Source organism: Papio anubis, chromosome 1 (assembly GCF_008728515.1).
Source record: "Papio anubis isolate 15944 chromosome 1, Panubis1.0, whole genome shotgun sequence".
Lineage (NCBI taxonomy): Eukaryota > Metazoa > Chordata > Mammalia > Primates > Cercopithecidae > Papio > Papio anubis.
In genome coordinates, this window is record NC_044976.1 from 1583263 (window position 1) to 1596460 (window position 13198).

At 66.2% G+C, this 13198-nt stretch overlaps 1 protein-coding gene across 6 annotated transcripts in view; it reads left to right on the forward strand.

The window, feature by feature from the left end:
* The window catches only part of PLCH2 (phospholipase C eta 2), a 74066-nt gene extending 63492 nt beyond the window's left edge, over positions 1-10574 (forward strand). For 3 of the 6 annotated variants that reach the window (XM_031663747.1, XM_031663750.1, XM_031663748.1), the window contains exons 13-22: positions 12-94; positions 1129-1226; positions 1347-1529; positions 2407-2514; positions 3409-3533; positions 3625-3709; positions 3952-4098; positions 4595-4674; positions 6962-7259; positions 8708-9999. In XM_031663747.1, the coding sequence (XP_031519607.1) occupies positions 12-94; positions 1129-1226; positions 1347-1529; positions 2407-2514; positions 3409-3533; positions 3625-3709; positions 3952-4098; positions 4595-4674; positions 6962-7259; positions 8708-9999 (2499 nt within the window). Of the gene's footprint in view, positions 1-11; positions 95-1128; positions 1227-1346; positions 1530-2406; positions 2515-3408; positions 3534-3624; positions 3710-3951; positions 4099-4594; positions 4675-6961; positions 8420-8707 lie in introns of all 6 variants that reach the window. The other 3 variants (XM_009214399.3, XR_001900426.3, XM_009214244.3) reach the window with 3 other exon arrangements.
* The last annotated feature ends 2624 nt before the right edge of the window (positions 10575-13198 follow it).

The window sequence follows — 13198 nt, forward strand, 5'->3', positions numbered from 1 at the left end:
CCCCCGCACAGAAGAAGGGCAGCAAGCTGAAGAAGGCGGCCAGCATGGAGGAGGGAGATGAGGGCCAGGACTCCCCGGGAGGTCAGAGCCGAGGGTAGGTGCCCTGCCCCATGGGGAGGCCCTGTACACTCCTGGGAGCCTGGCCCAGCCAGCCCCTTCTCTGCGGTGACCCCACCAGGGACAACCCCGAGCCGGGCAGGACCCACCCACTTCTTGGCCCCTGGAAGCAGTGGGAAGTGGTGGGGAGTGTGGTGTGCAGGGCAGGCTGGTGGCTGCGAGCAGTGGGGGCAGGGGTGGCCGAGCAGGTGGCTGGAGGGCCCAGGTCCCCACAAGCCTGGATGCTGCTGGGCTGTCGGCCCTTGGTCCTCGCCTCCTCCTATGAGGCCCCCAGCCTCATGCCCTCCCCAGGGAGCATCAAATGCCTGCCATGAAGTGGCTCCCCCACTTCCCGTCCAGTCAGGCTGAATTCAAGGCCCGGGCCCCTGTGTCTGAGGCTTCCCTCAGCACTGTCTGGAGTCTCTTTGGGATCTCAAACCTACAAGCCCAGAAGGAGCTTCCGCCCCTCCCCAGCCCTGAGCTCCCCCGTGCTGCCCACTCCCTCCTATTGCCGTCTCCCCTCACTTCCATCTCCCAGCGGTTCCTCTGTGCCCTTCGCCTGGGTACAGCCCCCTCCTGTCCAGTCCCGTCCCACATGCCAGCTGGGCTCTGCCCTCAGCACACACCTGATCCACACGTGCTGCTGCCACCTGGGTGACACGGAGGCCCCCTTGGACCCCGGCCTCCTCTCCACATAGTGATTCTAGTCCAGACCCAGGCCCTGACCCCAGCTCTCCCCTGCTCAGAACCTTCCAGAAGCCCCTACACCTGCCACGCTTGGCAGACCACATCATCCTCCATCGCACACAGTGCCTGGAGCCTTTGCCTCTGCCGGTATCTCCGAGCCAGCCCACATCCTGCCTGGCACTCGGGTTTCCGCAGCCTGCAGCCCAGTCTGGGGTCTGTCTCTCAGGGTTCAGGGCCCGCTGCGTGAATTGATGAACCTGCCTGAGTCCTGGAGCCCGTCTCACGGAGCTGGGTGCCAGGCTGGCCCTGGATGGGAGGGGTTCTGACACCCTGTACCTGCCACAGGACGACCCGGCAGAAGAAGACCATGAAGCTGTCCCGGGCCCTCTCTGACCTGGTGAAGTACACCAAGTCCGTGGCCACCCACGACATAGAGATGGAGGGTGAGTGGCTCAGGGACCTGGCACGGGTGGAGGCCTCCCTGTCCCCAATCCCTGCTATGCTGCTGGGCGCCGGGCGAGGTCGAGGACTCGCAGTCTGACGACCGGTCACCGGTACCACAGCGGTGTCCAGCTGGCAGGTGTCGTCCTTCAGCGAGACCAAGGCCCACCAGATTCTGCAGCAGAAGCCGGCGCAGTACCTGCGCTTCAACCAGCACCAGCTCTCCCGCATCTACCCCTCCTCCTACCGCGTGGACTCCAGCAACTACAACCCGCAGCCCTTCTGGAATGCCGGCTGCCAAATGGGTGGGTGTGGGCGTGGCGCACTAGGTGTGGTGGGGAGGGCTCGGCTCAGATGGTCCCTGGAGCCCAAGGGGTGAGCAGGGGACCTGCTGGGGCCTTGGTTCTGTCCGAGCTCTCTTGCCCTTGGAGCCTCCACACCTCCGCGGCGTGCTGCCGACACCAGGCTGCCACCGACACCAGGCTAGCACCGACACCAGGCTGCCACCGACACCAGGCTAGCACCGACACCAGGCTGCCACCGACACCAGGCTAGCACCGACACCAGGCTGCCACCGACACCAGGCTGGCTAGCACCGGCACCGCCGCCACTGACACCAGGCTGCCACTGACACCAGGCTAGCACCGACACTGTATTAGCACCGACACCAGGCTGCCACTGACACTGTGGCCGCCACTGACAATTGGTGGCTAGCACCGACACCAGGCTGCCACTGACACCAGGCTAGCCCCATACCTCAGGTTGCCACCGGCCACCAGGCTGCCACCGATACCCGTGGCCAGCACCGCATTACCAAGGCTGCCACCTAATACCAGGCTAGCACTGACACCAGGCTAGCACTGACGCCAGGCTAGCACTGGGGCAGGGTCCTTCAAGCCTCAGGGGATGTGGGAGCGATGATGCAGGCCTGTCCACGTACTCCCAGGACACCTGCCTGCGAGGCTGTGGCTGCGCCAGCTCCAGGAATGTTCCTCCAGGATGTGCTGGCCTCAGTTCTGCACAGGTGCGAGCCTCAGCGTCCCATTCATATTGGGTGAACGAGCGGCAGACAGCAGATCCACGGCAGCTGTGCAGGGGAGGCTAGCGTGTGGTGGCAGGTGGGTGGGGGACACACCTGGAAGGTCGGGTGCTGACCGGGGCAGCCTTGTGTCCCCCTCACAGTTGCCCTGAACTACCAGTCAGAGGGGCGGATGCTGCAGCTGAACCGAGCCAAGTTCAGCGCCAACGGTGGCTGCGGCTACGTACTCAAGCCCGAGTGCATGTGCCAGGGTGAGGCGCTCGGATGCTCAGGGCTTGGATGGGCCTCCTGGGTGTCCCCAGAACGGAGATCGGAGCCCCACGGGCTAGCAAGGGGGTGGGGGCGGCTTTGGCAGAGTCCCCTGGAGGGTCAGGTTGGGACGAAGCTCCCAGGATGCTGGGGAGGTGGGTGGGGAAACCCTCCTTGCTAGGGTTGCAAAGAAGGGCCCAGCTCTGCCAGGAATCCAGGGATGGAGAATTGGGGAGCCTGGGCCCCATGTGAGATTCATGGCAGGACTTGTCTGAGGGGGGCCCAGTGCCAGCGACCTAGCCCCCTGTGCCTGGCCCCTCTGTGGGTCTTAGGACCTGGGTCTGGGCTGGGTGTTGGAGGGAACCTCCTCCCAGCTCTCAGACACCTCTGTTTTGTCTGCTGTGGATGACTTCTAGCTTGGTCCCCCTGTGGCCCTGGCAGGAGTATCACCATGGGAGTGGGCAGGACAGGGGATGGGCGAGTGGACCTTCCGCTGGACCTGGCTACTGCTGTGGACCGGCCACTTCCACCTCTGCCCTTGGCTTGCCCTCCTCGGAGTTCTCAGCCTGACCGGGCCCCAGGGCACTGTCACCAGAGACCCCACCCCTCAAACCCCCAGGGACCCAGACCCAACCCCAGAAGCTGTGTGACCTCCTCGGCTCAGCCGTGGGAGGCATGGGCTCTGTCCCACGTGCTGCGGTGGCCACAAAGGTGATCCATACTGGGCCAGGTGCACCTGCCCCCCCGAGGTGCCCCCCCGGACTGTTGCCTCCCTCCCTCCACCTGGCACTGGCTCCAGTCTCCTATGTGGGGGCCGGGGAGGGGCAGCCGTGCCCCAGCGAGTAGGGGGCTTGCTGAGGGCTGGGCCACTGACCACCTGCCCGGCATCCCCTTAGGCATGTTCAACCCCAACTCGGAGGACCCCCTGCCCGGGCAGCTCAAGAAGCAGCTGGTGCTCCGGATCATCAGTGGCCAGCAGCTCCCCAAGCCGCGCGACTCCATGCTGGGGGACCGCGGGGAGGTGGGGGCCAGCCCTGCACAGGCGGGTGGGAGTGGGGAGTGGGCCGGGCATTGTGATGGGCCCCGAAGCCAGCCCCACTCCTGTGTCCCAGATCATCGACCCCTTTGTGGAGGTGGAGATCATCGGGCTCCCTGTGGACTGCAGCAGGGAGCAGACCCGCGTGGTGGACGACAACGGTGAGGCTCGGCCGTGGCTCTGTCACGCTGGTGATGGAAGTCTGAGGGGGAGGGTTGGGGCTACCTGGTGTGCCCGGGTGCTCTGCCCAGGCCTCCCTCGGTGACAGTCCTGGGTGCCGCTCCCCTCTAGGTGGGCAGTCCCGGGAGCAGCATTGGGAGTGGTGTGGGCCGGGGCTCCAGGCTGGAGTGGTGCTGGGCCGGGCCCTGCCCACGGGACACTCCTCCTGGCGCTGCTTCCCCAGGGTTCAACCCCACCTGGGAGGAGACCCTGGTGTTCACAGTGCACATGCCGGAGATCGCGCTGGTCCGCTTCCTCGTCTGGGACCACGACCCCATTGGGCGTGACTTCATTGGCCAGAGGACGCTGGCCTTCAGCAGCATGATGCCAGGTGGGCAGGTGTGGACACGGTGCCCCCCACACTGGCCGAGGGCCCCCGGGCAGGGCAGGCACTGTTTCCCCTGTGAGTTGGTGCCTGTGTGGGCGGGCCTGCATCTGGCACCAGAGACAGGAGGTGAGGACAGGAGAAGAGCCGGTCTGGGGCTCTGTGGGTCTGATGGGGACATAGCCTGTGCGGGAGAGGTCACCCCCAGGAAGAGGGCTGAGGACAGGACAAGAGCCAGCCTGGGGACCTGCGGGTCGGGGTGGGGCACGGCCTGTGGGGGAGGGGCCACCCCCAGGAAGAGGACCCTGCAGGCTGGTGCAATGCCAGTGGGCTTCCTGGAGGAGGTGGGGGTAGTGCTGGGCCCACGGGAGACAGAGGTCCCAGGCCTGGGTTTGTCGGCTGTATTTGGGGTCTTGGGACCTTTGAGTAGAGTGGGGGACAGAGCAGGTGGGGGCCTCGGGAGGCTGTGACCTCATGACCCTGCTGACCCACACTGCTCCAGGCTACAGGCACGTGTACCTGGAGGGGATAGAAGAGGCCTCCATCTTCGTGCACGTGGCTGTCAGTGACATCAGTGGTAAGGTGAGTGTCACCCCCTGCCACCAGCCATCGTGGGAAGGGGCCGCACCAGCCCCTTGTCCTATGCACCCCCATGTGTCCCCAGGCCTGGGTCCTGAACTCAGGCAGTGAGGCCTAGGGTCCCCTCCCCGGGCCTCTGCTCCTCTACCTGCAAGAGGGGGTGCTGTGGGGGTCTGGCTCCTGAGCCACCAGTGCCCACCTCTGACCCCAGGGCTGGCTGTGGGCATCTCCGGCAGGGCGGGTCCCGAGTGCTCTGGGCCTTGCCCCGCCGGCCTCGCAGGCTCCACCCCCACAGTGCTGCCATCTGGCTTCTCAGCAGGGACTGAGTGGTGCCCCCTCCCCTCTCTCACCCCCTACCCCTCTACTTCCTGCTGTCACATGGAAGGCAGCTGCCCGGGTTTGCCTGTCACTCCACACCCAGCATGTCGGTCCCCTGCCCCAGGTCAGAGTGGGGACTCGGCTTCCGCAGGAAGGGGTGCTGGTGCTGGCCCTGCTGCCCTGCAGAGCCGGCTGCCCTGGTTCTCAGCTGAGGCCCAGTGCCCTCTGGGTCCTGCTGGTTGCAGTTGGCCCTCGGAGGACCCTGCTCACACAGCACGAGGGGCCTGCCCAAGCCCAGTGCTGACTCTCCTGCTGTGCTCTCGGGCCCAGAAGTGCCATCCGGCCTCTGCCGTCTATACACCCATCTGTTCCTCGTCCCCCAGGCCGCAGGGCTCCCCATGCCGCTGCTGTGGCTGCCTCACCTGCTCCCTCTGTTTCTTTGGTCTTGCAGTCGGCTTCTCTATGGCCTCAGTCTCTACCTTTAGAAGCCCAGCTCTGTTAGGAGCCTTGAAGGTACCCGGTGCGCAGGACAGTGCGGCCTGCCACCCCTGCATGCCCAGGCCATGCCCCATTAGCATCCGTGATTCCTGGTAGCATTTGGGGACTGTCGCTCTTGTGACGTGGATCATGACATGGCTCTGGGGGCCCTGGCCATCCCCAGCCAGAGTGGCATTTACGAGGCAGATCCAGGGTTCAGCTGGGTGGCCGCCTTCTCACTGGCCTCCCCTCTCCTCCTCTCCCTCAATCCTCCCTCCCCTCCCTCAGCCCCTTCCCTGGTGGGGAGCCCGCTGGAGCCCCCGCTGTGCCCCTCCTATCCCCCTCCTTCTCTCTCCTGCCCCCCTCTCGGACCCTCAGGCTGCTGGTTCTGAGTTCCCCTCCCGCTCCTTCCCTGTCCTTGCCAACCATGCCCAGTGCCTGGGATGAGGGCACCCCTGAGGCCGGTGCTCCGAGCTGGAATCCCGGATCTGCTTCTAAATGGCTTCCCAGCCACTGTGACCAAATGCGTGGATTTGGAATCTTGAATCAGGAAGCTGATTCAAGTGCTGGCCATCTGAACGCATCTGCCCAAAGGTGCCCTGCAGGGAGGTGACCCACCTGCCGGGCCTGGGCCGCTCTGTGCACAAGCACGGCTCATCATGGGGGCACAGTGGGTGCTGCCGGTCTCGGGGGCATCTGGCATGTGAGGGCCCCTCTGGCCTCTGCACCCTGGAGATGCAGCTGCCTCCCTCTCAGCAGCTGTTCTGCTCAGGCAGGGACCGCCTGGACCTAGCTGTCCAGGAAGATTGGCTGTGGCCAGGTACTGGTGGACCAGGAGCCTGAGCCCATCTTGGCAGGGTTCAGGGGTCAGCAAGCCAGTTGTGGGCCTTGGGGGTTCACATGAGCAGAGGGCAGGGCAAGACCAGAAAAGGCTGCCTGGGGGAATCCAGGAAGGCTTCCTGGAAGAGGTGGTACTTCCCAGGGCAGGAGTATCACCATGAGAGTGAGCAGGACGTGGGCTGGGTGAGCACGCCTCCCACTGCACCTGGTTACTCCTGCTGTAGACCAGCTACTCCTGCCTGAGAGTGGGGCACACGCAACCAGGGAGTGCCACACCAGTGTCCCCTGCCAGCGATGGGGCTGCGGGTCTCTGAGCAGGTGCAGGCTGTGGTGGGCCGGGCTGGGACTTGAGGTCTTTCCTCCGGAGGAAGGACCTTCTCTCCATGCCCCTCACAGGCCCCACATGCCCAGGAGGGTGGGGTGGGCCATCTGTACTTAGATCTGTAGCAGCCACTGTCCCAGGCAGAATGCCCTAGGGACCCTGCTCCTGAAGGCCCAGGTGTGTCCACACGCCCCCAGCCTGAGGTGGCCCGGCCCCTCGGACCGAGACACGCACGGCACGTCTGTGGCACGGTCTGGAGAGCTGGCCCTGGGGGTGCAGCTGCAGCTGGGCTGGGACCCCTGGCAACAGCTATGCGGGCTCCTTCTCTTGCAGGTCAAGCAGGCTCTGGGCCTAAAAGGCCTCTTCCTCCGAGGCCCAAAGCCCGGCTCACTGGACAGTCATGCTGCTGGGCGGCCCCCGGCCCGGCCCTCCGTTAGCCAGAGGCTTCTACGGCGCACAGCCAGTGCCCCAACCAAGAGCCAGAAGCCGGGCCGCAAGGGCTTCCCGGAGCTGGTCCTGGGCACTCAGGACACAGGCTCCCAGGGGGTGGCGGACGACATGGTGCCCCCTAGCCCTAGACCTGCTCTGGAAGCCCCAGCCCAGGAGGGGCCCGGCAGCGGCAGCCCCCGAGGTAAGGCACCAGCTGCAGTGACAGAGAAGAGCCCTGTGCGAGTGCAGCCCCTGCGTGCCCTGGACGGCCCCGGGGCTGCTGGGATGGCCGCCACATGCATGAAGTGTGTGGTGGGATCCTGCGCCGGCGTGAACACCGAGGGCCTGCAGAGGGAGCGGCCACCTAGCCCAGGGCTCGCGAGCACGCAGGCAGCCATCCGCCAGCAGCCCTGGGCCCGGGCTGACCCACTGGGGGCCCCCTGCTGCGGCCTGGACCCTCAAGCTATCGCAGGGAGAAGCAGAGAGGCCCCCAAGGGTCCCGGGGCCTGGAGGCAGGGTCCAGGCGGTAGCGGCTCCGTGTCCTCGGACTCCAGCAGCCCAGACAGCCTGGGCATCCCTGAAAGGTCCCCCCACTGGCCTGAGGGTGCCTGCAGGCAACCGGGGGCCCTGCAGGGAGAGATGAGTGCCTTGTTTGCTCAAAAGCTGGAGGAGATCAGGAGTAAATCCCCCATGTTCTCCACCGGTAAGCCCCTCCTGCCCTGCGCCGTCCTCCCGCACGCCCCTGGCATGGCTGGGCCTGGGTCACCTGCTGCTGCTTCTGCGTAGACGGCATCGTCTCGTGTGCTCGTGGCTCTGTCTCCGTGGCACTGTCTCCGTGGCACTCTGCTCCCTTGGCTTGCCTGTGGCCGGTAGCCCCAGCCCTCCTGTCTGACCTTGAGGCCCTGGGACTTGGGGTGGAGCTGGTTTGAGGCCCGACAGGCTGGAAAGAACCAGCTGCTCTTACTGAGGGTCCGGGACCAGGAGTGTGGCCTGACATGCTGGGCCCCTCTGACTGGGCGCTTCCTCAAACTCACCTCCCAGGCGGCTGGCGACTGATGCCCTTCCTGGGACTGGGGGCCACGTCCCATCCCATTCCCACCGCCCTCCAGGGCAGGCTCCAGGGGTCCCTCCTGGGAAGTCTGATGTGGGCAGGTAGTGCAGCTGCTGGGTGTCTCCCGCGTCCCTGGGACGCCTGGAGCTTGCCGAGTGCTGTGTGGAGTGGATTCCCTGGGCCCTGAGGGAGGGACATACACGGAGCCCACCCCACACCACCCTGCCCCTCCAGACCCCCTGACCGAGCTTTCCTTTCTGCCCCCACCCACGCTGCCTCCGTAGTTAGGAACTGAGAGCGGCGAGCGACAGGTAACGGGGCCCAGCCCTGCTGTCCCGTGCTGTCCCAGCCCCAGGAGGGCCCCATGTGTGGCACAGGGCATGGACTGGGCCTCACCAGCAGCAGGGTGGGGACACTGAGTGTGCCGCGCCCGGGGGATGCCTCGGGGTGGGAGCTGGGCCCGGCGACCCTCGGCACAGGGTACTGGGGACACCACCCTGATTCAACTCCTCTCCGCCTCTCTCCCTGTCTTCCTCTCTTTCTCTCTTCTGCTTCTCCCTCTGGCTCTCTCTCGCTCTCACTCCCCTACCTCCCCACAGACACCCGCCCCCTCTCCACGCAGCGGCCGCTCCCTCCACCGTGCAGCCTGGAAACCATTGCCGAGGAGCCCGCCCCAGGCCCTGGCCCCACGCCACCAGCGGCCGTCCCCACCAGCTCTTCTCAGGAACGGCCCCCATACCCCACAGGACCGGGAGCCGATGTGACAAGCCCCCCAGAGGACACTGAGGAACACCGAGACAGCAGGCCTCGGCCGTGCAATGGCAAGCGTCCCGGCGGGGCATACGAGGGGGCCCCCAGCAGCCAGTCGGACGGCAGGAGCCAGCCCCGGACCCCGGGCCACCTGCCCGTGATTAGAAGGGTGAAGAGTGAGGGTCAGGTGCCCACAGAGCCCCTGGGAGGATGGCGGCCCCTGGCTGGTCCCTTTCCAGCCCCTGCCGTGTACTTCGATGCCACGGCCAGTGACCGGCTGTGGCAGCGGCTGGAGCCATGTGGCCACCGAGACAGCGTTTCCTCCTCCTCCAGCATGTCGTCTGGCGACACTGTCATTGACCTCTCCCTGCCCAGCCTGGGCCTGGGCCGCAGCCGCGAAAGCCTCCTCGGAGCCCACGTGGGACGCCTGCCCCCCAGGCCCCACTCAGCTTCAGCTGCCCGCCCAGACCTGCCACCTGTGACCAAAAGCAAATCCAACCCCAACCTGCGGGCTGCGGGCCAGCGGCCTCCCACGCCTGATGAACTGCGGCCCAGGCCCCTGGCCCCACGGATGCCTGGCCTCCCGCTCCGGCCGCCCTGGGGCTGCCACTCCCTGGTGGGCCTGCAGGACTGCCCCGTGGCTGCCAAGTCCAAGAGCCTGGGGGACCTCACTGCTGATGACTTTGGCCCTAGCTTTGAGGGCGGCTCCCGCAGCCTGAGCCACAGCCTGGGCCTCCCGGGAGGGACACGGTGGGTGTCGCGGCCAGGGCTGAGCCGGGACGCCCTGACGGAGCAGCTGCGCTGGCTCACGGTCTTCCAGCAGGCCGGAGACATCACGTCACCCACCAGCCTGGGCCCGGTTGGGGAGGGGGTGGCGGGGGGCCCCGGTTTTCTGCGGCGCTCTTCCTCCCGCAGCCAGAGCCGTGTGCGTGCCATTGCCAGTCGGGCCCGCCAGGCCCAGGAGCGGCAGCAGAGACTACAGGACCTGGGCCGGCAGGGACCCCCAGAGGAGGAGCGGGGCACCCCCGAGGGCGCCTGCTCCGTGGGCCACGAGGGCGGTGTGGATGCGCCAGCACCCTCCAAGGGAGCCCCTGGGTCAGCATCCGCGGCCGCGGAAAACCTGGTCCTGCTCCGCCTCTGACCACCTCAGTGGTGGGAACCTGGGGGACTCTGGAGGCCCAGGACAGGGGTGGGCGTGTCGTGTTTGCTCAGGAAACAGGGCAGCCAGGCCCCCAAAACTGTGTCCCTGGCTGCCCTGTGTCCCCTCGGCCCCTGCCTCCCTCCTGCCCCTGCTCCCGGGGGAGGAAAGGCTGAAGCTGCTGGCCTGGGGCCCACAGGAGGGGGTCGAGGCTGGCCCCGCCAGGCAGATTTTCCGGTTTTAAGATCGATCCATACAGAAATATTTAAATTTTTAGAAGCAAAACTTATACAATATTAAAATGATACCAAGTCCCTTTCCATTTTTACCTGGCTTTTCGCCCCGGGTGTGTGTGGTGTGCATCTGTGCACACCTGTCCTGAGCCTGCCCTGGGAGATGCGGCTGACCTGGCCACGGCACAGGCTGGGGTGCTTGTGAGGCACCAGGGCTGCTCAGGATGCTATCTGGGCCTCGCCTTGAAGGCTGCATCTGCCTTGCTGCGATCATGCTGCCCTCTGCACCAGGCCTAAGCCTCTGTAAACTCCCGAATGTGGTTCCAATAAACGTGCTCACCAGCATGCACGGGCTTCCCGCTCGCTCAGCCTCATGTGCGACACCAGGTGTCTGTCAGAGCCTGTGCCAGGCCCAAAGGACACCCCAAGAAAAGACCTGGCCCGTCCTCAGAGGGCTGAGCTGGATGGGCTCCCAGGGTGGGCTGCAAAGCCTGCTCCTCAGGGCACAGACCCTAACCCCGGGCCGCCGGCCCCCCGACCCTGCAGGCTGCTCTGCCTGCAGTCTTGGAGGATGGTGGTTCCAGAAAGGCCGTACCCTGGAGAGGCTGGGGTACTGGTTGGGCCTCCAGAAGCCTGTGCTGCAGCTCATCCTCTGCTGCCCCAACAATGGGAGTGGGTGTGGCCCACCCCGTGGCCAAGGAGGTCAGGGAGTGTCCTGCCCCGTGAGGCTCCACCACCTGCTGCTGCCCAAGAGGCCTGCCCAGCCCACCACCCGGATGAGTGCTGCTGTCGCGGTGTTCCGTCTCATCCCTGGCTGCGTTGCACCTAGGCAGGGCCCTTGGGAAGGTGGGCATGAGGCCCGGAGGCTGGAATCCTGGGGTGCTGGGGAAGTTCTGGGGGGTTGCTCTGCCCTCATCATGTTCCTGCACTGGCAGGGATTGTGGTCGGCCACAGGAACTGCTGTCATCACTTCCCCAACTCAGGCAGGCAGAGGGGCCACTGGTGCTCCCCTCCCCCGAGCCCCACCAGGCCCCTCAGAGACAGCCTGGCAAGACGTCGCCATCCTCGAGCCCCGGGACGCTTGCGTGCGGGCAGCTGTGGCCCCACCGAGAGCAGGGGTGTGGTGAGCTGGTTGCCTGGGACCCAGGGCGGCACCTGAGCCTGAGGAGTCTCAGTTCTGGGACGGGGGACTCACAGAGCCCCTGGCGGTGACAATGACAGCAGCCTGATGACCGAGGCCTCCCAGTGAGCCCCTGAGTGGTGCTGTGGGCAGAGTAGGGCTTGAGGAGCCAGCTGGGGGTCTGCGGGAGTCAAGGAGGGGCTGAGAGCCTGGGGCCAGATCGTGTCTTGAGAAAAGCGCAGTCGAAATGGCCACGTCAAGGGAGCAAGGCGGAGGCCAGAGCCCGCCTGCTCCAGCTGGGGTCACAGAGGCTAGGGTTACCCGGAGGCACAGGGGTACCTGGCTCATAGGCTGGGTGGCCTCTTGTGCAGGAGGGGAGCTGAGGCCAGGGCCACAGGCAGGCCAGCAGGCCCTGCGTGGGAGTGTGCAGGGGCTCACCAGCCTGGGCTGAGCCCTGGTGTCCTTGTCCTGGCTCTGTCCTCCCAGGCCTCTGTGCATCCCCCACCTCCTCCTGGGGATCCTGTCTGGGCCAGGCTCTGGCCAAACCTCTGCAGTGGGTGCGTCCCCCAGCACAGATGGACTCTCCAACCCTGGGGTCAAGCCCTGTGGATGTCAGGCCAGGCAGTCACACACCCGGGTGCCCAGAGCGGCCAGGCCACTGCTGCCATCCACCACCAGTGAGGGGGGCCAGGATGGTAGCAAGAGCTGGAGGGGCTGAGGAGTGCCAGGGAAGGCCAGAGATGCAGGCTGGGAGGGCTTCCCCATCAGAGAGCAGGGCCTGAGGGCCAGAAAGTGGTGAGGGCCGATGGGATCCTGGGGGCTGGGCCTCTGCCCTGGGGACCCACAGGAGGGAGAAGCTGGAGCCAGGTGGACAGTCAACCTCAGGACAGGACAGGAGCCCCCTTGGTGGCCGCTGCATGAGGGCTGGGCCTCAGGCTCCATGCAGACTCCAAGGGTAGGCCATGAAGAGACACCACCGTGGGGTCCAGAAATGGCCACTGGGCACCTCTGGGCAGGCCAGGTCTCCATGGGGGAGGGGTCTTAGCCTCTGCAGGTTCCAGACCACCAAGCAAAGCTGTCTGGAAGGTGGTCCATGCCACCCCACCTCCTTGGCCTAGGACAGCCTATGCTTGGGGGTCTCAGTGAAGCTTCCAGGTCTGGGGGACCCTAGTGGGGGGGCGGGGGGCAAGGTAGCAGCTCAGCCTCCTCAGGGCCTGCCCAGCAGCTCAGCACCATGAAGTCAAAGGAACAGCTCCCGCCACATGAAGTCAAAGCCGGGGGCCTGCAGCCAGCCCACCTCAGCAGGGCCTCCGCAAGCTCTGCACCCTCCTGTCCTCTCTACGAGGCTGTGTGGTCTCAATCCCACACCTGGGCTGAGACAGGAGTGACCCCCAGGCGCCTTGGAGCTCCCAGGGGCCAGGACCAGCAGGCCTCCCTGCTGCCAGCTCCCCCCAGCCATGCCCACCCTAGCCACAGAACAGGGCCCCGGGGAGCCTGGTCCCAAGGCCATAGCAACAAAACCCACACGGTCCGCACAGTTCCTAGCAGGGGCCGCGTCAGCGCCCGGCTGCCTGAGAACCCTTGAGGGCGATCGATGCCGAGGGCTCCTTTCCCAGGCACTTGAGTCAGGAGTGCTGCTCAGCACCCACACGTCCTGCAGGCGCAGCGGGAGGGCACTGGAGGGACGAGGGCGGCTCTTCTGGCCCGGCGGGAGCAGTGAGAGACACAGGGGCCCGGGTCTGTGGGGCAGCTGGCGCTCGGTGCCCACGAGGTCTAGAGGCAGCGCAGGGAAGGGCTCCCGCTCTGGGCTCCCCACACGGGAAGAGTCGGGAGAGGCTCCTGCTCCAAA